This window comes from Alosa pseudoharengus, unplaced genomic scaffold, assembly GCF_046254945.1.
Source record: "Alosa pseudoharengus isolate Yale_2024_CS ecotype anadromous, Long Island Sound unplaced genomic scaffold, YU_APseudo_1.1 YU_APseudo_1.1_scf_3, whole genome shotgun sequence".
NCBI lineage: Eukaryota > Metazoa > Chordata > Actinopteri > Clupeiformes > Clupeidae > Alosa > Alosa pseudoharengus.
In genome coordinates this window covers 27,754,886-27,778,310 of record NW_027468718.1, presented here as the reverse complement: position 1 = coordinate 27,778,310, position 23,425 = coordinate 27,754,886, and the positions used below count along the sequence as shown (strand labels likewise).

Here is a 23,425-nt window from a genome sequence, read left to right as displayed (position 1 = left end):
TCCCGCGCCACGCTTAAGTCCTGACAGTTATGTAAAATACAATTAAAACATTTTCATTACAAAAACAGAAAAACTTATCATTTATGGGGGGAAGGGGATTTTTATTGTTTATATTTGTATATAGACATTGAAAACACTTACAGTCTTTTTTTATTTCAGTGCACAATTATACATGTTGTGGTACGATTTCATTACATGTTTGGACCCTTTCGGTGGCGCCAAATTATCCTCGATAAATCTGCATAACAAACGACCCAGTAAATCTTTAACTCTGATCGACCTACATAACTAAAATATAAATAGCCTATTACATATTTCTTCATGAAATGCCCACCAAATGTGTCCAGAGAAAATACAATGTGATTTTTAAAATAATGCATGTATAAAACGTCAGAATAAAAGAAGTTTGACAATGAAAAATATATCTACTAATTTGGATTTGGAAAAATAGGCCAGTATCCAATGCTGATCTTTTTCAGTGTCATATTAATCGCCAATGACTTAAAAGGAAACATTTTGGAAAACATGACTATATTTAAAAAGGCAGAAAACATAATCAGCAATTTAATTGATCACATATTAAAAGTCAGTCTTACAATGTACAAATGAACCTTCAATTTCCTGCTTTGATTGTAGCTATAAAGACCTGAGACATGGTTTCGAGAAAGTTTGTGTTTACAAATTAGCCGTGTAGCCAAAAGTTGACTTTGACACGGAATTATCTTCAGTTCAAAATATCTGTTCACAACATTTTATCCCTATATTCATATTGTTGGATGATTACTGAACAATGGCTTTCAAGTTTCTGTACAGTAGCCTGTGATGCTGGTGAGGTAAACTTAGTTATTGTCAGTTCCGTCCACGCCCACCACCCCGGCCTCTCCTCCCTCCTCTGCCCCTGAATGGCTTACTCTCCAGCTGCCTCTGAGGCTTTTTCTGACGCTCCACTTTAATCCAACCCCCATCATTGGCCTTAACCTCTGGCTCCTCCTTTGGGTTCGTTGGGGACATGCCAGGTATCATCCTTGGGATCTGACAGAGTGCTCCTCCAACACTAGAATTAGACCGTGGCCTCCATCCATGCTGAGCATTTCTTGATGCCTTGAGTTCAGGGGTGATGGATGACTTCTTGGGTCCAGGTGAGGTGGGTGACTTCCTTGCATCTCGGCCCGACCTGTGAATGAACGATGTGCCAAAATATGAATTTCTTGGCCTGTGCAAGGCACCAGCACTGAGGGGGCGCTCGCGCTCTGAAGCACTCTCTGACGTGGTGCTGGACGGGCTGCTGCCCTTTGACCCCAGGTGCAGGGTGGAGAGGCGGGACGAGAGGCCTGCTGTTGGAGATGAGCAACGTGAGTCGGACCTCCACGGGGACAGTGGGATGTGGTTGGGCGAGCGCCTCACCGCAGCCGCATACGAGGACTGGTTACCATAGGCAGACAGGAACTGAGGCAGAGTCATGGTGCTGGGGCAAGTAGGGGGAGTGACAACCGCCATCTGCCGGTTCCTTTGCTGCTTCATCCTCAGCCTGTAGATCCATTTAGGATCAACTCCTAGGGGGGGGAGTGCAAATGGGTCATGAATTAATCCTACCATTATGCTAATGGCAGCATCTGACAATTACAAAGTTATGAAACATTAATAATAGAACAGGAGGATGCGCTGGCTCAGGTCTTTGTCTAAGATACGTCTACTTGCCTGAGATTCTGTGGTGACAGAAGGAGTTTAATACTGTATGTTTTTCGGTGCGTAGGACAATGATGAAGACTATTAGGGTCTTTTACCCTAATGCTAAGTGCACACCGAGCCGATTTCAAAAGCGCTAGTTTTGATGTTGACTGACTGTTGAATCGACTTAAGTGTGGCCTATGTGTGGCAAACAAAGTTGCACTGAAAGGCCAATTACCAGAGTTTGACCGGCTCCTTGGGTTCCCCTCTGCTTTCTGCTGCCCTGTTTCAATGACCAGCTCTACGGTTTTGATGAAATCCGTTCCACCCATGGGGCTCCAGCGCACTGCATGGCTGTGTTTGGTACACTTGGGACATCTCACATCATTCTGAGGGCACAAGGGATTAAAATGGGAAGCCATTTTGTAATGTGTTATGGTAACCTACCTTCAGCCTCTCTAAACCTACTTACTGATGCAGAGAGGAAAATGGTAGAACCTCAGAACTATTTGATGTGATTATAAGTGAACATTTAGCCTACTCACCTCATAATTCACAGTGCAGTCAACTATTTGGTTGTCAAAGAGTCCAATAACCCACTTATCCATTACAAATGGTGGCTGCAAAATATGTGATAAACATGGCAAGTTTGAATATGGAATGCAATGTAATGTTTGCCAAAATACTTCCAAAATTATCCCACTATTTTCCAAACTGAAATAGCCAGTATTAACTAAATTACCACAATTTCTAGTAATAACAACCTAGTTCTTGAATTAGCTTTATGGTATTTTGTTCCATGTTTTGACCTCATACCTTGGTCATTTTTAGGACATTCACATCTGATCTGTAAGAATTGAAGGTGACATCCTTGATATACGTCACTGCCACCTCATCTCCATCCAGCTCCATGTACATCTTCCATTTGCAGTCCTGAGGAGACACAAACCCATGAACAAGTGAAGCTCTCATCACACATCAGTAGTTGTACGTGTTTGACAGCCCTGATGTCCTTCTGGCAGCTCTGAGTCTGGAGCCAGGATCCGACTCTGTCTCTCTGTCTGGCTGCCCTCAGCTCTGCTAAACCAACAGCACAACCTAGAGGTGGAGCTCAGGTAATGTTGAGCTTGAAGACAGGTTTCTCCTCTAAGGTCCCCAGCATCAGACCAGTGAAGAATTCAGTACAAGACATAAACACAACACATGAACACGTTCTGACGTACTGAATTATCTTGGAATAACGACTAACGGTTAACGGTTCGTCTTCTCTTTCAATTTCGTCATATTTTGGAAATATAAATTCTATTGTTCAAGTGCATTATATGATTAAAAAAAGGAACAAGCAAGTTGAACTGTTGTGTAAACATGGCAGTATGCTATACTGCACCATCACAGAAGACTCTGTGCAGCTCACATCTGACTCAATGAGCCAAAATGAACACATGAGCTAGAGGGGATTAGAAAAATCTGCCACTCCTTCACCCACCACTGTGCTTGCTGACAAAGCAGTAATGATTGTCTCATTCTCACTAACCACCCGCCCGAGCCACAGGTCATGGCTTAACTACACAGGGACCGTGGAGCGGGCCAATCTATTGTGTGCTGGGATCACAGGGGGAGACATCAGAGGAGAGGTGCTAACACACTCGTCCACCGAGTCGCAGCCCACTCCTGCACGCTCCCCCGGGAGTGAGGTCGCGGAGGACGGGGAGGATGGTGGTGGTGATGGTGGTGGGGGGGTTGTTGTCCCTCAAAGCGCCCAGCATCAGGCAGCTCCCCCTGGCTTAGAGATGGACTGGCAGCGCGGTGGCCAGTCCTGGCCCATCACACCAAGGGTCCGCGGTCCATCCAGGCCTAATCACTCCAGCAGAAACAATGTCTGGTAATGATGCCCAGGACCGCAGTGCGTCTAATGACAACTCATACATAATTCAGCACCTTTCACTTGGCTGCGCGGTGATATCCTCATTAGCAGGGGACCCTCGGTGCTTGTCAGATGGTGGCCGCACACTCGCAAGGCCCTCATTTTGTCTTTGAGAAGTGCAGCTGCTTCCATGACACCGCCAGCAAAGTGGGACGGGGTAGAAAGAAGAAAAAAAAACGATAGAGAGCGGGTTTGTTTTATTTAGTGCAAAAAAACCTTCCAGTTTGTAAAAACAAGGCTGACATGGAACCTGACACCAGGCAGGGGAAAATAATTAGCTCTCATTTTCTCAGCCTCCTGTTTCCTTCTCCCCGCTGTGTTTTCTACCCACTAAACCACCACATGTCAGAAGAAATGGAGGCAATTAGCAGGCTCGTTTCAGCCCCGCCGAACGCACTGAAAGGGGACTATTTATGATGGGACAATGAACAGCTGAAAGATTAAATAACATTTGCCTTTTAAAAAGAAAATGACTTCTGGCTAAATGGGCCATTTTTGATTAAATTCAAACAGCAAGTGGAGAAGCAGCCTTTCTCCAGCATTTGAGACTAACAAAAGACTGCTAGCATGTGGGGGTGGATGAGATACATCGCTTTAGATTAAAGATTTATTTATCTGTTGCTTTCTATTTGAAAAAAGAGGGGGAGAAATGTCTTCTGAGCGAAAAATGTGCTTAGCGTAACAGTGGTCAATATTTGACAGGGAAAATAATGGGCATCTTTGGTTAAGGAAATGGCAACTTCAAGAGAAGAAGCATGGCGTTCTTGACACAGCAAAGCGTCTCAATTCAATGGCAATGACAACTTATCACAGTGTGACCATGCGAACAAAAGGAGATGTGTTGGAGAGCTGTAGCATGGATGATATTACAAAATAATGATTGGCAGAAAAACACACCATCCTTAGGACAATTAATAGAAAAGCCAGCCTAATTATATGTTTCACGTTGAGAGTTTTTCACCAACATTTTGGTTTAAAGTGCAGGGTTAAGTCTGGCTTGTAGCTGGGAGCACCTCCATAACCAAAGTGATTGTTGACAGCCAGGCTGTCTGAATTTTCTGCCTTCATCTCCAGAAAATCAGAAAATAACTCACACGCTTTCATGATGGGTGACAGATAAAACAAGCAGCATATTTCAAAAACAAAAAACATTACAAGTTGTCGTATCATTTCAGGGTCTGGCTACTTTGTAGGCAGTTCCCAACCATTCCCATGCTTTCAAAACAAGTGCCCCTAACACATACAAGGCACAAGGTCTGTGCATGATAGACTGGTTTGTTATTTTGTGAACTTCTGAACTGTTATATTATGTACAAGGGAACACACAAGTGTTTACATAATGTATCCAAGTGCACCAAGTGTCTATGCAAGAAGATGCATCTGTTTGCATTGTATATGGCATTTCATTTGTGCAGTGTGCATGGTAAATATCTTAATAATTCAACTGTTATTACCAGTTGCTCAATTAGCCCATAACTATTTTGTATAACTTTATAATGCAGATTTATTGTAGTAATATTTAAATAGCTTATTCTGGAAAAGCAAACAAACATCAATTTCCTCTGCTGTGAAGCCAGTTCTGAACTCACACCATCTACATAATTTACATCATTACCTCATAGTATTAGTTTTCTGCACAGATATGAAAGGAAATAAAATATCCCTTTGGCAACATCATTCACCTTGATGAAACCAAAGATATGACCTGTACAATCACAAAATCAATTGTTCAACTGTGCAAATAAAGGACATATTGCAAAGTATGTATATTTTCAGCTTAACTGTGCACCTACCGACTGGCTTGTTCCTGCTTTCCAGTGGTAACCAAAGACCAACTCCAGACTGACAATCTTACTCTTCTCCTCCTCTTCCTCCTGGGCCCACTCATCCTTAAGGATGGCAAATCACAAACATTATGTAAACAACACATCTGTTGTGTGCGTCTCTGTTCTTGGAGCGGCAAAAAAACAACTTACCTTAACCAAAGGAGGAAAGTGGAAAAGCCCAAGGTAATCATTAGCCAACTTCTCAATTTCAGTCTAGCAGACAGGGAAAAAAAACATCACCACAATCAACATCAAACACTTCACTTCTGTGGGGAGAGTTGTGCTCTAATGATCAACATGAGTTGGCATCGGGTCGGGCAGTGTGTTTGTGTGATGGACTGAACATGGTGAGTGGCATGGCTACCTTGAGGTGGATGATGTGGCCTTTGGACGTGATTCCCATGTCCCTTATGTCCGTCTCGGAGAGCAGCAGCAGTCTCTTCCCTGTGATGTGGTTCTTCTTGAACATGTCGGCATACAGCAGCATTTCACAGCCCCCCTCACCTAGGAGAATAGGGAAGAAACATACTCACACACACACTCACAGTATTTGAAAGGCATATTACATTACTCTAAAGCCTAACCAAACATGTAGCTTAGTACAGTAGCTTACCGGCACCAAATATCTGCTCCATCCAGAGGTGCTGTAAGTATAGTAATGAATCAAGTTCAACATATTTGGTATAGATCACTTAGATATTTAGAATACAAAAAGAATAGGAAGCAATGACATGTCTATTGATACTAACCACATGATCTTCTGTCCAGGCATGTATCTCAAGGTTAGGGAGTAACTGCATGTGGAAAAGAGGAAGAGAGAGAAGGACATAACACCAGGAGCACAGATCTGATACACATCTTAGGTCATGTCCACCACGTCCACATGTGCACATCAGCAAATCGGATGAGTGCATATAGAAATGGCCAACATTCACTGAGACTTCCCATTTCAAACCAAGAGCCAGCCATTAGTATGTGGGTCTAGTGTCCTGTCACATTCCTCACTGCTCATTTTGGTTAAATGGGGCTAAATGCTCGCCAGACAAAATAATAATTTCATTATTATAGCAACGAGGCTGCTGCTGCTGCATGTGGTGACAGGCATGCTTCTACATTAAAAAAAATAAAACGGATAGAGGGGGAAGATACCAGAGATGAATATCTAATCTTTTCATTCCCACTGGCTTCACATCTGATATCTCAGCACCAGACGAGAGCCCACTGTCTATCTTGATGGCTGGCATTGAAAAGGGGCGCGTTTCGTAATCAATGCGAGCCTCGTCTGTCTGCTCCACTCTGCAGCGCGACCCTCCAGCCCAGCTGCATGCCATAGCCCGCTCCTCTTGCACGCACACACCCACATAAACACACACACACACACGCGCGCGCGCGCACACCCCGACGGAAGTAAACAAATTCAAAAAACTCTCTGCAGCTGCCAAAGTTCCATTACATTCCACATGGCTAATTAAAGTGACATAATATTGCATTTCGAGCTGCCATATTGTATTTCACAAATGACTTGCATCGCGTTTTATTAAAAACCCAACGCACAGTGTTGACGATGGGAAACAGATCTGTATGGAGAGTGGGGAGGGAGTTCTGTCGGCGCACATAGCTCAGTAATTGAGATTCCTTTCAGCGCATTGCAGAGCTTTAGCAGTTCCTATCCTTCAGCACCTAGTGACACAAGAGCAGAGCCTGCCTTCAAGCTGAAGGCTTCCAACCTTTCGTGGCCAGAATGTCACACATGCACAAATCAGGAGAGGAGCCTGAGGCCATCCCAGTGGTCTTCACAGTGTTTATCACACAAGTGTTTACTGTAAAATATGTGCACTATGGAGGAGTAAACTTTTGAAAAAGTAAGGAAAAGGCTGCTGCTTTACAGAGTCACCTACTCTGATTAAGGCCTAGCGGCGAAACGTCAGCACGCCAGCCAATAAAGTGGTGACTCTGTAAGGCAGCAGTAGCTCAACATCTGATCAGGGATGGATTTCGAGTGAGACGGAACACAATATCTCTTAAACAAAGTGTTTATTGAAAATAACTTGTAATAAAGTGACAAAAAAGCTTTTGAATAAATATATTGGTAAGTGAAAAATCTTTTACATAGAAGAATAAACGGAAGGCACTGCAACTTGATATAAGAGTACAAAAGATCATACGAAAGTGGATCGGGTGTCCATTCAGTTATCAGGTGTATCAGATGAAAATACTACAGTTAAATAACAGCGGTAAGAGTCTTTCTCAGGAAAGTTAATAACAGATAATGGTAATAGACATGGAAAAAAACCTGTGTACCACAGTGTTATTACTAAAGCTAAAAAATAAAAAGCAAAAATGTCTGCAACAGAAACAAACAACAGAATAATGACCTCAGCATATACTACTACTTCACTACCTCAGCATATACTACTACTTCACTACCTCAGCATATACTACTACCTCACTACCTCAGCATATACTACTACTTCACTACCTCAGCATATACTACTACTTCACTACCTCAGCATATACTACTACTTCACTACCTCAGCATATACTACTACTTCACTAACCTCAGCATATACTACTACTTCACTACCTCAGCATATACTACTACTTCACTACCTCAGCATATACTACTACTTCACTACCTCAGCATATACCACTACTTCACTACCTCAGCATATACCACTACTTCACTACCTCAACATATACCACTACTTCACTACCTCAGCATATACCACTACTTCACTACCTCAGCATATACCACTACTTCACTACCTCAGCATATACCACTACTTCACTACCTCAGCATATACCACTACTTCACTACCTCAGCATATACCACTACTTCACTACCTCAGCATATACCACTACTTCACTACCTCAGCATATACTACTACTTCACTACCTCACACAAAGTCTTTCTGTAAATCACAATAATACTAGGCCTAGTTTCTATATGTTCTCATGATCTTTTGTTTGGCTTGTAAGTTCAACTTCTATGACATTAATGCAAAATCTATTGTGAATACAGTGTTTCTCAAATGTACCTTGCATTCCATTGCTGCAGTTGATTCCTTTTAAGAAACAGCTTTTTGGTAGGTACATATAAGCTGCACAAAAGGCAAAAACTACCTACAGCAAACTAAGCAAACTAAAGACAAACAATAATATGGATGGGAGTATCTCTAGGGAGACTACTTTGTATCATGCCTTCAAAATAGCATTAATGTTGAAAGTTTAGAAGCATGCTTAATTTGCTTCACTACACCCTTAAGACAGCAAAATGAAATGGCGAGTGATGGAAGATGCTTATCACAAGGGCGTCGACCAAACTTTGGCCTGTGTTAAAACCACTGACAGACACCGAAGGACAGCACAAGACAAGGCAAGCCTTTTTTCTCTGCAAATGTCCAGATAAATACACAAATGACATCTCAAACATAATTTCTCTGGTAGGTCATTAAACCCTTAACAAAACATACATTGGTTTCATTTCAACATTGCCCAAATGTGACGGGGAGGAGATGTGACAGTATAGTGCGGTCACAGTAATCCTGTGCTGTTCCCTACTGATGCCTCTCTGAGTGCATTGTGACAAAGTGAGCTAAATCAACCGCCTCCTCACAAAGCACACTGTGTCTCAGCACCAGAACCATGCACTCTTCTGATGGCCATTACAGTGGCAAATGGCTCATAGATGGTCCACAGAGGCTGTCTGACAGCCAGGGAGCTCTGCATGTCAATAGGGCATGACACTTTCATGCTCGGTGAATGAAAGATTACAATGGAGGTGGGGGAGGAAAGAGGGGTGGGGGGATATGAGCACACAATCTCGCCAGGCAAGTGGGAAACTTTCTGTAACCGTCGTCGGCGGAAAATCTCTGGGAAATCTCGGCCTGTTGTCCTGGCGAGAGACTCCATCACACCGACCGCTCTCACAGCACAGCACAAATTGGCCAATCTTAATGTCAGCAAAATGTCACTTCATCATAAAAGCATCGCCTCCGCGACGGAACGCACACACTGCTCTTTCTTCCCAGCATGTCGCTATGCATCCAGTTCATTTGGCAGCAATGACATCCATAAGGGACACGCGGACAGCGGGCGGCTCCAGTTGACACATAGCAACCAACATACGGCACAGCTGATGGCTAAAACTCCCTGCTAAGCCTCCTGACTTTCAATCGTTTATAAAAAAATAATGACAAAGTCTTCAGATGAGATGAATTTAGAGGGTTTAGACAGGGTGAGTTAGACATCATAAAAAAATAACTAGTGTTCTTTTTTAAGGTGGAATGGACCTCTCCCCACCATATTAATATTAAGCAGTTTTAAGGCTTGCGCGTGTGAACGTGGAACATATAGCCCGACCAATATGGGATTTTAAAGACAGATACCGATTTTTGAGGATATTTGAGGATTTCAAAAAACGATAAACGATAAATCGGCCGATATTCATTTTTAACAATGTAAAAATGTGTTCTAATATTTAGCATATTGAAAAGGTGTGATCAAGGTGGGACATTGTATTTAAATAGGCCCAACTATCTGTTATCCTAATGAAAAGCTCTTATACAATAAAATAACTATTATGAATAATAGTGTCAGGTCTTTGTTCTTATCTGTGATCAACACCACTGCCACAATAACTTTCAAGGTATTTTCTTTATGCTTTATGATGGCTTTTTACACACAGTTAACAGCATTAAACAGTGTGTAAAATCATAATCATTTAGAAATACATTGAAAAGATTAGTTGATAGTCATAGTTTGTGTTTAAAAGGGGAAGTGAAAGCTACATGTGTACTATAAAGTAGCAGAAATAGGGTGAGCCCCTACCAGACTCCAACCAACCAGAAGTTGTGTCTAGAAGTGAGGACAAACTGGCTAAAATGAGGGCACCCCCCTCTGACCCTATATATATATATATATATACAGTATATATATATATAAGTATAACCGTGTTTATGTTTCACAAATACACCATCAATCAAGTTAGCCTCATCACTCAACCAATGCTAACATTATTTTACTGTTGGACGAAATGTTAAGATGGAAAGACAATACTGGAAATTTAGATGGAGGATCATTATTTGGCTTTGCTTTAGGCCTACTTAATTAAAAAATAATTATCGTCCGATACTACCGATAGAGCGGCAAATAGCTGATATCGGCACACCGATTTATCGGTCAAGCTCTAGATCTCAATGCAAGAACACTGTTTTGACACAGGCCAAAGTGATTGATGTCCTGCACTCCAGTGGCTCCTGTCTGGACCCACCACAGATGTTACTGATGCCATTTTAATCACTGTCGTCTGACCAGCTGAAGTCCCCCAGGCCCACAGCCATGGTGATCTTGCGGCCCTGCCGGACCACGGTGGACCGTGTGGTTGAGTTCTGTTTGGCCTGCATGTTGACCTGCATGCCGGAGTGCAGCACTGGGCCAGCCACGTCCAGCGCAAACATGTCATCGAAGCCCCGCATCATGGACTGGAGGCTCAGCTGGTCAATCTGCCCATTGCTGGACGCAGAGAACTCACACGACATCTCCGAACTTTTCGACTCCTCCGTCTTAGACTCAAAAAATGACTCAGCGCTAATCTTTCTGGCCAGAGGTAGGAATTGCTGAGAGAGGACACAGGGAGGAAGAAAAGAACAGAGGGATGGAAAGACAGACAGACACAGGGACAGAAAGAGAGAAAAGTAGATTAGTGCCGAACCATATCACCCAGGAAGAAAGCACCCACATACAAGACAAAAGAATATTAGAGAACAAGAGACATTTTGAGAAACAAATAGGATAGAAACTAGAAGTAGATAAAAAGACAAGACGGTGAGGTAGTAGTGATAGCAGGGTGAAAGAACACATAGATTTGGCTACAGTAAATGTATTCAGCATGGCAATCAAAGCGTGTCCGTAAACAGCCTCCGACACATGCACAGACAGAGATCCAGTCCAGATATGTTGCTGCATGCAAATGCCATATCTACATTACAAGTGGCGTGATTAATGATTCAGGTCCCTGTGAGACAGAGAGAGTGTTCTGAGGTGTTGGGCTTGAAAATATAAAATCATACACACTCAAATCCTCCACAATGCAAAAAGGACACACAATAATGGCCATAATTAGCCCTTCCTTGCACATGCACTCCCAGCTGGTCTCTTTACGAAAGCTTGGGTACCAAACACATGATGCACTCACCACACACACACACACACACACACACATGCACGCAAAAACACCCTGGTGTACATGTGCAAACTCATTCTCACAATCATGTGCATACACACACACACACAAACACAGAATCCCATCTCAGTGGATTGAAATGCCCTCTTCTGTGATACAGCCAAGCCGACCCTGAATCTGAATGGCTTTTTTCCATCCACGACACAATTCCCATGGTGCACCGCTGGCGGCTCATGGACTCTCTCTCTCTCATATCCAACAATGATGAATGCAACCGCGCCGGCCCATCCTGCGTGTGCTTAGTGTCTCAGTGATCAATAGTGTCCCACCAGGCCATTCCATCTCAAACTTTTCCACACACTCTAGGCTACTGACACACGTGTGACTGGTGCTCAGTGATCATGGGGAGTGTGGGATGACTGGCTATTGACTGCATGCATGGGTGTGTGACATGCATCAGTTTAAAAACATGTATCTATAACCACATGTGTGTGTGCTGTGGGGTTATGTTCTGCACAATGTGTGTGTGTGTCTGTCTGTGTGTGTGTGTGTGTGTGTGTGTGTGTGTGTGTGTGTGTGTGTCTGTGTGTGTGTGTGTGTGTGTGTGGGTGTGTGTGAGTGTGGGTGTGTGTGTGTGTGTGTGTGTGTGTGTGTGTGTGTGTGTGTGTGTGTGTGTGTGTGTGTGTGTGTGTGTGTGTGGGTGTGTGTGTGTGTGTGAGTGTGTGTGTGTGTGTGTGTGGGTGTGTGTGTGTGTGTGTGAGTGTGTGAGTGTGTGTGTGTATGTGTGCTCACCGGCGTGTTGGACTGCTCAACCAGCTGCCTCTCCCACAGTTTGAGGCGTCTCTCGCGCTCCTTCAGCTCCTGCTCCTTGGTGCTCAGGTCGCGCTCCAGCCTCTTCAGCCGCTCCAGCGTGGCCTCAATCTCACACCTGCACACACACACACACACACACACACACACACACACACACACACACACACACACACGAAGAGAGAGACGCCGGTACCATCAGCACCACAGCAGAATACATACGGCCTCACACACACACACAAACACACACACACACACACACACACACACACACACACACACACACACACACAGAGACACCGCACCATCAGCACCACAGCAGACTACGAACGGCCACACACACACATACACACACACACACAGACAAACACACACACACACACACACACACACAGACACACACATACAGTACACACACACACACACACACACACACACACACACAGACACACACACTCACAAACACGTCGGGCCAGAGGGGGATAATCCACAGAAAACTAAACTCTTCCTCTGAGCATTCTGCCCACCATCTGGATTTACTCATTAGCACAGTTCTTGAATGAGAAAACGAAACAGCAGGTGGCTATGGTGCACATACTGAAAGAAAACAAAAGCAATATGCAAAGGACTACTTTATGTCTTCCAATACATACAAATTGCATCTTACATACTGCATATATTACGCTAAATATCACAACACGGAAAATGTATTGAGTATTGCTGAATGCTTTCCATAAAAGCAAAACACTGAATGTTGTCTGTAAAGCAAGTTATAAACAACTGTGTATAGTTTGCCACACAGGCCTTTCATATAATTCATTATAATACTTTTTTCAATATAATATGTCATGTTTTTATCAGTATGTTGTTGGTTTTGAATGTGGTCCAACATGTTGGGGTTCAGATTTGTCCACAAGGTGGGGCTGTAAGGGGCCCTCTGCACCAATTTGCTCTCCCACGCAATTATTTATAAAGCGCTGAGTGACGCAGGCTGGACGTCCCAGACCTGATGGCTCCACCCTGTTGCTGGTACAGTAGCCCCCTCCTCTCCTCTCCTCTCCTCTCCTCTCCTCTCTTCTCCTCTCCTCTGCCCTCCTCTTGTCTCCCCTGCCCTGCTCTCCCCTCCTCCTTTGGCTTTCTAGCCATGCTGCACACTTCAACCATGATTGATCTCCTCGCTTGTCACTTTCCCGGCAAGGGCTCTTGGTATTTCTCATCTGCCCTCGACCATCCCTCTCTTGCGTGTGTGTGTGTTTTCAGGACAAATAATTCCCCGTCGCCTTTCCTCTCTTCTCCTTCCTTCTCTTTGATCACTTCCTCATTCTTGGTCCCACCCCTCAACCCTCCACCCCCCTTCCTCCCTCCTGCTTCAGACAGCTGTGAGGGCCGCTGGGAAAGGAGTTCCCTCCTCATGCTCCCCTGGACCGTTTCCAGCCCCAGTGCCTTAATTTAGACGGCCACCAGAAACTTCAGAGCAGCAGAGTGACCAGGGGCAGTTTCCCAAAAGTCACCTGACTGAGCGCAAGCCAGGGCTGAGATCAGCTGAAGAGATCATGGAACACCCCAGGGCTGCGACTAATAGACTCTAAGATAACAATCTACACAGGAATCCCATTCAAACACGGCAATAACAACAACACATCTGGGAAATGTCAGGAAAATGTTCCTCGCTATGACAATAAATAAAAATGGGCGAAGGAAAATCATTTTGTTATTAACTATGCTATCTTTGTTGATTTTGAAAGTTGATTTTCCGCTCTGAGAGAGTGATAAACAAGCTGTTATTGCGCGTGCGAGGGAATGCCATGAGACTCATCAGATTAACCACATTTGTCCAAGCCAGCGACCCCAGGTCAGAGGTGGGGCCCGGGTCCGCTGCTAATCACCATGCAGGCCCACTGCCTCCACAGCTGCTGGACACAGACGCTCGCAGTCCCATGAATCCCAATTAGCCGCAGTGCACTCATGTTCCGAGGCGCGCTGTGTCCCCCCCCCCCCCCTTCCCTGGACGTCCGCTGGGACCCACGAGGCGCCCACTGCAGAGGCTCCGCCAGCGCTCGGGCATCTGCTACCCGCTGGCTCCCCGCTGGCTGCCCTAATGAGGAGGCACGACCGACTTGCGGCCGCCCGACAACACAACAAGCACCTGGCCCCTACAGGTGGACGAGGCCGCGGCAGAGCTCTCTCTGACAGCCCAATAAAACCCCAGTCCATTCAGATTTGAGAACCTGTGAATCCCGCGCAGCACACCTGTCGTCTCCTTTAGAGTTTGCTCATCCACCCGCGGCAGGACTCTGCCAGCCTGAAACAGCTCAGGTACCCATATGCGCTCCCACCCACACACACACACAAGTGTCCCACTGTGGGATGGAGCTGATTACAAAACCACCAAGATAGGTGCTTCTCACATCTGGAATCTGGGAGCAGATGGTGTGTCCCTCACCTCCTCCCCCACCTCCACTTTATTAGCTATATACACTTAGCCACATTCTCTGACTCCTCTGTGTAGGGACTAGAGTGGTGCTTCTCAACTCATAGTGACCCCAGCAGGCCTGTGTCTGACCTGCTGCTGCCCAGTGTGTGTGTGTGTGTGTGTGTGTGTGTGTGTGTGTGTGAGTGTGTGTGTGTGTGTCTGTGTGTGTGTGTGTGTGTGTGTGTGTGTGTGTGTGTGTGTGTGTGTGTGTGTGTGTGAGTGTGTGTGTGTGTGTGTACCTCCACTCTGCCTTGTTGTTGAGGAAGGAGTTGCACTGCTCGGGCAACTGACTGTCGTTCCACATGGCCTCCAGGGTCAGAAGGATGTGCTTGAACGACGGCCTATCCTGCGTGCACACAAGACCCACCATCAGAGACGGGAGGTAAAGAGCGCTAGTCCATCAGCTTCCGTGACAGCACATCAATTTAGCTCTGACCTTTAACCACAACTCTATGCATGTAAAGGAAGTGGCCGTCTGACATGGCCAACACTGCTATTGCTGAGTGATAGGGAGGCAGTGTGTAGCGTTATTAAGACAACAGAGGAAGGAAGCCTGTTAGATCACTACTGTAATGAGCATTGGCCAACCAAGCTGAAGTAATCTGCTAAAGATAGACTTCACCCCATACTTGTAATTAAACAACATATTGACGGAGTGAGAATTCTGTTTTGATAGTACATTGCATAAGCCTTTCTCTGGCCACCTGCCATTACTATTTCAGGTTATTTGATCAACAATAAAGCTAAATGAACCAACATGAATAAGCACAGTGGAGCACAGACTTCTGGTGCCCTACATCACAGTGGGTCAGCGTGTGCTGTCATGCGGCGTTTCCTGCCCGTACCTTTGGGTCAGTGATCCAGCAGTTCCTCATGAGGCGGGCGAAGCTGGCAGGGCAGCAGCTGGGGATGGTTAATCTCTGGAACAGGGCAGACAGAGTTGGGGGGTCACAGGCCAGCAACAGCACCGCAGCAGCAACACAACTCAGCCAACATGTCTGCTGCTGCGTCACGTCACCATGGCACTATTCGCTAAATACAGACAAACAGAACGTTTCTGTTCCCAAACTTAGCTGCATTTAACGGTCTGATAGCTGTGGCAAGACACTTTTTATGAAGTGCCCTTACATTGCATTGCACTCTCAATTCAGGGGAGAGCACTAAAACACTATAAGCACTATAAAATGCTGAGTTTTATGTAAAATATTTCTGGTAGGCCAATCTTGACTGTGCAAGTCATCAATAGTTACTAAGTTACCTCGTTTTTTTCCACGACCAGCCAGGCCACTTGCAAGCCCTCCAGCCCTTTAAAGGGAATCTCCCGAGTGAGCATCTCCCATAAAACCTTGAAAAGAGACACCAAAAGATAGCCAAAATATTAGATGAAGACTATACAGTCAGTCTGTCCTCTCTCTACTGTTAAAAAAACCTGGTGAGTAGACTGGCTCAGTGACAAGTTCTCTATGTAGTCATACTGACTCACTCAGACATTCCCTGCCGTAACAAGTACAGCCTGGGTGGACACACACACACACACACACACACACACACACACACACACACATTCTTTGCATGCCCTGACACACCTTTAAAGCATACTTGCCAACACTCCCGTTTTTCCCGGGTTTCCCGGGTATTTCAAGGTCATCTCCCGGCGCCCTCCCATTTTGTTATTTCTCCCGGAAAACTCCCGTAATTTACATGACCATCAAACTTAATTTTAAAATATGTATTAAATACACCCTACACATACACCATTACTTATTTTCAATTTAAACCTTTTTGTCGTAAAACCTGGCAACCCAAAACCCAAATAGGTAAGCGGGTGCACACTGTGCAGCCACAGAGTCTTGCAAGCAAGCGGGCTAGTTGAATAGCCTACTTCACAACTAGCTGTTGTCAAATTGTTAGGGAAGAAATGTTGTGATTAACACATCACATAAACTGTTATTGGGTGTTGTTGATACACAATAGGAAACTTGTGTCCTCGGAAGATAATCTCACAGCAGCTTTGGAGGTGTGGCCGGAAACCTTTTGGAAAGCTAAATGTTGGCAGGTATGCTTTAAAGGAATCACTTGAGCATACATAGACACAAACATCAGGCATACACAGCAGACCATGCAGTGAATACACACCTATATTCATGTGACAAAAACATTTGGTATGTGTGTTTTTGTGGATTATTTCTTTTTACTGTAATTAGTGTTCATTTAATTAAAACTCCCTGATTTCCATGCTATTTATTGTATAAATAAACAATAAGTAAAAAAAAAACAGCTAAGTGCCCTCGTGTTTGACACACTGAGATTGAGGCTTTATATGGATGACACATATGAATCATTAGTGGCGATCATAAGAGTTGGGGACCAGTGACCTCCGAGATGACGAGGCAGGTCATGCAGACTCACCACACCGTAGGAGTATGTGTCACACCTCTCACACACGGGGAGACTCTGGATCACCTCTGGGGCCATCCATGGAAATGTCCCCACCAGGGACATGTGCGTGGTGTGGGACAAAAACCTGGAGGCGCCGAAGTCACAGATCTGGGATGTGGAGAAAAATAAAAGTGAGGAAACGTTACACAGTGCACCATTCATTTCACCAGGCCATAAAATATGAGGTGGTTATACTATATCAGTGGCCAGAAACAGCCAAGGTATTCTACTTGGCTGTAGCCTCAGCTTACCTTAAGTACTTTATCTGGTGACATGACCACTGCAAATAAATACACAAAGTGCAGGTTAGGACCACAAGTCAGTGGGGAGGCAAGACATACACTTTTCCTCTGCAAACCAGGCTCTATTGAATTTCAGTTAGTTCACTAAGTCCAAATAAACATCTGCTGTCTGCACACAAACAGTAGCTGTGGTTAGGGTCGCTGTGGCTCTGGAAACTCACCATTCCTGGACTTCAGGTCCCTGTGGATGACTTTCACTGGGGCCTCCGAGTGTAAATAGTGCATTCCTGGGACAATAAAGAACATTTCGGCTGTCAGGAAGAGCTTATGAACCCAAACCATGAGTCAGTTTCACAGAGGCTGGGATTGTCTCTGATATAGTATATCACAAGGTCTATATACAACTACTCAGATGAGAGTAAGGAGCCGGGGGTCACACAGAAACAGTGAATGATTGAGTGAAGGAGTCAGCTGTGGCCTCACCTTTGGCTATGTCCATCGCCCAGGTCATGATCTGCTTCATGTCAATGGCCTCGCTCTCATCACTAGACAGGAACTCATAGAGAGACCCTCCGCTGGCATACTCTGACAGGAGACATGAAGGACAACACCATTCGAATTTTTCGCCATGCGCGTCTCTTTCATTGAACAATGAACACTTATTGAACAATAACGTTTGATAACAAAACCATCCCCAAAGTAAATTGGACAAACCCCTAAACTATTCGCCAGTGACCATGCGTTTTAGATCACCGAGATAGGGCCCAAAAACTCTTATGACTGAATTCTACTGATACAACTGTCAGTTCACACAAATATGTTATATGACCCTAACCCTACCCCTATGTCTTTGCAGGGACTTATATGAGTGTGTGTTTTGTACTTTGCACCCAGTACTTTGGTACTACAGTGCTGTATAGATGCAACATTTTTCTGCCCATGTGTTTGAAGATGTACAGGACAGGGAAGTATAACGTGCAAGTTAGCTTGACAGATGCACTGACAAGGAATTCAATATAAAAACATGCACCTAAACAAGATCGGAAACCAATATAACTAGTTCTGCAATAAGGTGCACAAGCATTGGCTGCAAACAGAATAGTTTCCTTTTGGACTGCAATCACTGAGAATCCCTGGCATATTTCACCATATTCCATGCTGGTGAACTGCCATGCTCATTTGATTAATGATCTCTCCAGATAGATATTGTTTGCTAGAAAGAAGAGCCACTGGCCCCTGAGATATGAGAAGACAGGCGAGATTTATAACCCTGCTGATGACTGTGGAAATGTGAGGGTCAGGCGAGTGGTAATAAACTTTTCTCCTTTACCTGGTGCTAATTAGATTTGTGCTTTGATAAATAGAGACGGCCACTCCATGACAACCTAGGCTGGATCTCTCAGAGCCGCTGTCGCATTGGGGTTGCCAGACTCAACTCAAACCAAAATTGAGTGCAAGAGACTAACATTGTTTTCCTACTGCATCACATGTTAAGGAAAACCACATTCTTCAGACCCAGGAGACCAAGCAAAGAGGCCATCAAAGCCACATCTGTTTCCTTCACTGGCCAGCCTCTGATACTCAAATACGGGTTGTTGTTCTCCATGCACTCCTTTTGTTCTGGGCACACACATTATTAATGCTGTAATATGATCTTGTCCAGAAGCTCTCAACAACACACTGTCTTCATGGCACAGCCTGGGCTGATAATTGGAGGAGCGTAGGCCTGTAGCAGGGGCAACCTGCTAGTTAGTCGTAGCCAACTGTGACCCAATGTGCATATCATCAAAGCTGTCTTTGGACACTGTCGGGATAATGGTATTTGCTGTAACCCCCCCCCCCCCCCCATCTAATAGGTCACAGTACATTCAGACAAACAGCGGGGGAATTCTACCTATGGCTTCATCAATGAAATTGTTTTGGTTGAAGATTTGCATACATAAACTACAGTGCAAAATAAACATGCAGTACACTATAGCATAGCAACCGAAAAACATTACACTGCATCAGATTTGAGCTATCATGCCAGTGTGCTTCTTCTTCCCACTCCTAGTTTGATACACGCTTGATGTGTTGTTGAACTGTAGAGCCTCATTACATGCTGATGAGTCACTGTGACAGCATGTTTAATCACGGTCATAAATGGTGACCATCCTTTATGTGTATTAATTAAGTTTAGCAAACAAAAAGCATGTGACTATGTATTATACAACCAGTTGCTGGATTTATCATTGACCAGAGATACCACAGCCATGAAAGGGTCTTAGAAAGTCTTTGGACTGAACAAACGAAGATGAACTTACCAGTGACGATGGCATAATTAGGTGATTCAAGAACTGCCCCATAGAACTGAATGATGTTTCTGTGGCTGAGCACACTCAGGATGTCAGCCTAAGCAGGGAAAACAGGAAGAAGTCAGAACTAACGACACAAAAGTGTACAGAAACAATAAGGAAACATAGGGAGCCAAGTTTAACTAACTTCTAGCATTGTATGTCATTTGCAAAGCAGACTTTTGCTGTACTTTGAACAGTGATAACAATGTCACTACCACCTGGGGATCATAGACTATGTCAGAGTAAAGACAAAGAAAGCTTGGCCTTATAAAACACCCATATACTGTGGCTCATCAGATTTCTTCACAAAAAAAGGAAACTGTACTGCTGAATACAAATACATTCAGGGCATCTACGTATAACATTACTGATCTTCTGCACCCTAACATTTCAGAAGACATGAACATATCAAAACTTAAATACACTGTAGCCCTTTGACTTCTCATAGTGCTCTCTCTGAACTCACAAAAGGCAAATTTGTCTGAAATGTGTCCTTTTCCCCCCTCTGCATTCTTAAAACAAGCTGTCGCTTTGAAAGTCATCCCAAGACTCTTGTGACAAACCAGTGGCTTAATTGAGACTAATATGATCTCATTTGGTTCTAATTTCCTCTGAAAGGAAGCAGTACATGGGTGTCTGTGTGCACAAAGAGGAGGCTCCTGGAGTTGAGCTCTCGGCCTCCTTCCACTGAGGGGGAGTATAATGACTGTGACTGATGGGTACAAAAGTCACTACAACCCACTAAATAGGGGGAGCAATTAAAATGATTATCATACTGACAATTAAAAAAACTATATGAAAAGGCAGCGGCAGGCAATTATGACTCCCACCTCGTTTTCGATCTTGAGGAGCTTTTTCACTGCCACCTCTTTGTCCTGCGAGATCCACCTGGCTCGGTAGACGCTGCCGAAACTGCCACCGCCGCAGTTCTCGTAGAAGTGGATGTCATCGAACTTGATTTGCACGAAGGAGGCGCTGAGAGACGACATCTCATAATGACACCGCGGGGAGAAAAACAGCCCCACCGCACTTCTGGAGGACCTAGGAGAAAACAGAGGGAGAAGAAGCGAGGGAGGGAGGGAGGGAGAGAGGGAGAGGGGGGGGGGTGGGTTGAATTGAGAGAGGTCTCTCTGCAAGCTGCTGAGCCCAGCAGAAACTCCCAATATGTCCCTCACTCCCTTTCTTTTCATCCTCAGGAGCCAGTTCTCCTGTAACACACTACTTACCCTGAGGTGGCACACGCAGCGAGTGCTCAGGAAAGGGACGCTCTGTCTGAATACCTCCAACAGAGACCCAGCGGCTCAACACTCCTGCTCCCTGACTCACCCTACGTGCTATTGGCTAGACCTGTGTCTTAGCCTTGTGCCTCCCCTGATGTGTGTCTGTGCTTTACAGACCCTGTGGTTCCTGACCCGACACCTCTGTCACTAGTGACTCACGGCAGCCCGTAAGCACTGAGTGGGTCAGGGCCCTCCACCACCTAGTATAGGGCCCATGGCATTCAAGGCATTCAAGGCAACCCAGTGCTGCGACCATGCTTGCATGCACGTTCACAGCCAGTGACGACTGTCTGCGGCACAGTGCTGAGCTGTCTCTGCTTACCGTATCAGATTGAAGCCTGGAGTTTTTTAGAGGGGTTGCTGGAGGCCCCATGCGACTGAGTCCAAAATAACTCACAGCACCCTACGACTCGGAGCTGTGCAGTGTGCACCTGTATATATTTACTTCGGTGTCCAATTTTCAAATGGCGAATCAAGATGAGTGAGCGTGCTTTGCATATCACATAATAACATAGTCCGGTGCACATCATCAAGGTAGAATGTGTAGAATTAACATGCAATTATCATTTTACGGGCGACACACAACAGTAAGCTTTTGTTTCTACTGTACATAAAAACCTAAATACATTTTATAAAAAAAGAGAGAATCCCCATATTACAGGAAATTGTTGCCCTGTTATTGTCCATGGGTTTCACATTTACTGTGAAGCAATTATGGCTTTTAAGAGGCTGTTACCTGGGCCAGAATGAGGATTGCTATCCAGCTCAGCAGGAAATGCTTCCATTGTCACAGAGGGGAGCCAATGCTTTCCAGTGATTTACAGCTATTCCATCTATATTTAGCCTCCCAACCAACCTGGTCCCTGAAGCTACAGCTCAGTGCTCTCCACAGCCTCTTCAAACACCAGGGTTACTGAGGAAGCTAGAAAGCTCCAGTCCAACCAGGCAAACATTACACTGTAGTCCACTTTGGCCCTGACATGTAGATTTCATTTGATTGTATGGTTTCCATTTCAGACGGATACTGAAACAGAAACCATGTGTTTGGGTCTGAAATAGCATATCACAGACACTGAAACTACAGTACACTTGGGGTGCTCTCTGTACAAGAATTCCTTGAGGAAAAGGACTAGGCATACTGCTACAATGACAGCGTCAATTATTCTCACGCATCCTAATGGTTTAAACTGCACCTGAATGGCAGTATGGTGCTTCCAGATGTCGTCACTGTACTGAGACTTTGAGCCACATGTGTGACACAAGATACAACTGGAGGGTAAAAAACAAATACTTTCTCACTTAATTTCCCTATTAATCAGCCGATTTTCGGATTAACAACTTGAAATGGGGATCTGCTACCAGCATGGAAAGAAAACAATGTTTTGACAGTCAACACAATCTCAAACTAAGCGTAGGCTACACTACAAATGCATGGCCTCAAAAATCTCAAGGGTCCAACATTGAGTCACAAGGTTACAGTCCACACGGCATCCGGATGATTGAGGAAGCTAAAGGAAGGTTTGGAAACATCTGATTTACACTCGTAATTCTTCAAAGTTGCCACTCATGTGCTGTGACTATGAGGTCCTACATAGCTACTGCAGCGCACCTGTAAGGTTAGACTAGTTCCTATTCGTTGTGCAGTTTGACAGAACTGTAGGCTACTCCACCAGCGTGGGATATCTCAACTTTCCACAACAAATGACCTACGACTCACCTATAAGCATGTTCAGGAAGTGAATATGTACATTAATGTGAATATGTACATTAACGTAGCCTACGTGATGCAAGTTCATAGACTATTGATACAACTTAAGATACATGTGCGTGGTGTGTAGGCTTGCATAGCCAAGCATTACCATTATGCATAGACATTAGGCTATTATGTAACCACCCCAAAACGATACGCAGATTTCATTTCTAGGATTAAACGATACAAGGGTGATACATACCAACTCGTCTCAGTAGGCTAGCTCTCTATCTCTGTATGTTCGACAGTGCAATGCCCGCTGATAGCAACCATGAAATCTTCCAGCTAATGACCAAACTTTCTCCGGTGCCGGGTAATTTCACGTATTGCTCAACTATTTCTTCCCACACACTGGAGTTGCCAAACAGGACTCATATCAATAACGCCATCTCATTCTGATGACAACAGCTCCACTCGATGGCTAGAAGTGGCATCTCCTTACACTACAGGTATGGCAGCCCGACCCCTCTGGCTGTCATGACTAATGGCACAT

The 23,425-nt window shown here is 44.7% G+C and overlaps 1 protein-coding gene across 3 annotated transcripts; it reads right to left on the bottom strand.

Moving 5' to 3' along the window:
- Window positions 1-80: 80 nt before the first annotated feature.
- map3k20a (mitogen-activated protein kinase kinase kinase 20a) lies at window positions 81-23,311 on the bottom strand. Of its 3 annotated transcripts, none has more exons than XM_076263786.1 (20): window positions 23,135-23,305; window positions 20,733-20,943; window positions 19,870-19,957; window positions 18,050-18,151; window positions 17,788-17,853; window positions 17,576-17,604; window positions 17,295-17,432; window positions 16,144-16,230; window positions 15,731-15,805; window positions 15,125-15,231; window positions 12,395-12,530; window positions 6,168-6,212; window positions 6,032-6,062; window positions 5,783-5,922; window positions 5,569-5,631; window positions 5,386-5,481; window positions 2,485-2,601; window positions 2,214-2,288; window positions 1,907-2,057; window positions 81-1,553 (listed from the first exon to the last, which is right to left on the bottom strand). In XM_076263786.1, exons 2-20 carry the CDS (start codon window positions 20,889-20,891, stop codon window positions 850-852), a joined length of 2,409 nt encoding a protein of 802 aa, XP_076119901.1. In that variant the 5' UTR covers window positions 20,892-20,943; window positions 23,135-23,305; the 3' UTR covers window positions 81-849. The 3 variants fall into 3 exon arrangements, with proteins under 3 accessions (XP_076119901.1, XP_076119902.1, XP_076119903.1); XM_076263787.1 differs by lacking the exon at window positions 23,135-23,305 and adding an exon at window positions 21,129-21,201; XM_076263788.1 differs by lacking the exons at window positions 81-1,553; window positions 1,907-2,057; window positions 2,214-2,288; ... (4 more) ...; window positions 6,032-6,062; window positions 6,168-6,212 and adding an exon at window positions 6,230-11,036 and having other exon boundaries at window positions 23,135-23,311.
- Between the last annotated feature and the right edge of the window lie 114 nt (window positions 23,312-23,425).

What these genes read in the sequence shown, in the direction of transcription:
- map3k20a (XM_076263786.1), bottom strand. Translation starts at nt 20,891, where the DNA reads ATGTCGTCTCTCAGCGCCTCCTTCGTGCAAATCAAGTTCGATGACATC. An exon ending in TAATTATGCCATCGTCACTG is followed by an intron (nt 18,152 to 19,869) that starts GTAAGTTCATCT and finishes GTCTCCTGTCAG; the next exon opens with AGTATGCCAGCGGAGGGTCT. An exon ending in GGACCTGAAGTCCAGGAATG is followed by an intron (nt 17,605 to 17,787) that starts GTGAGTTTCCAG and finishes ATTTATTTGCAG; the next exon opens with TGGTCATGTCACCAGATAAA.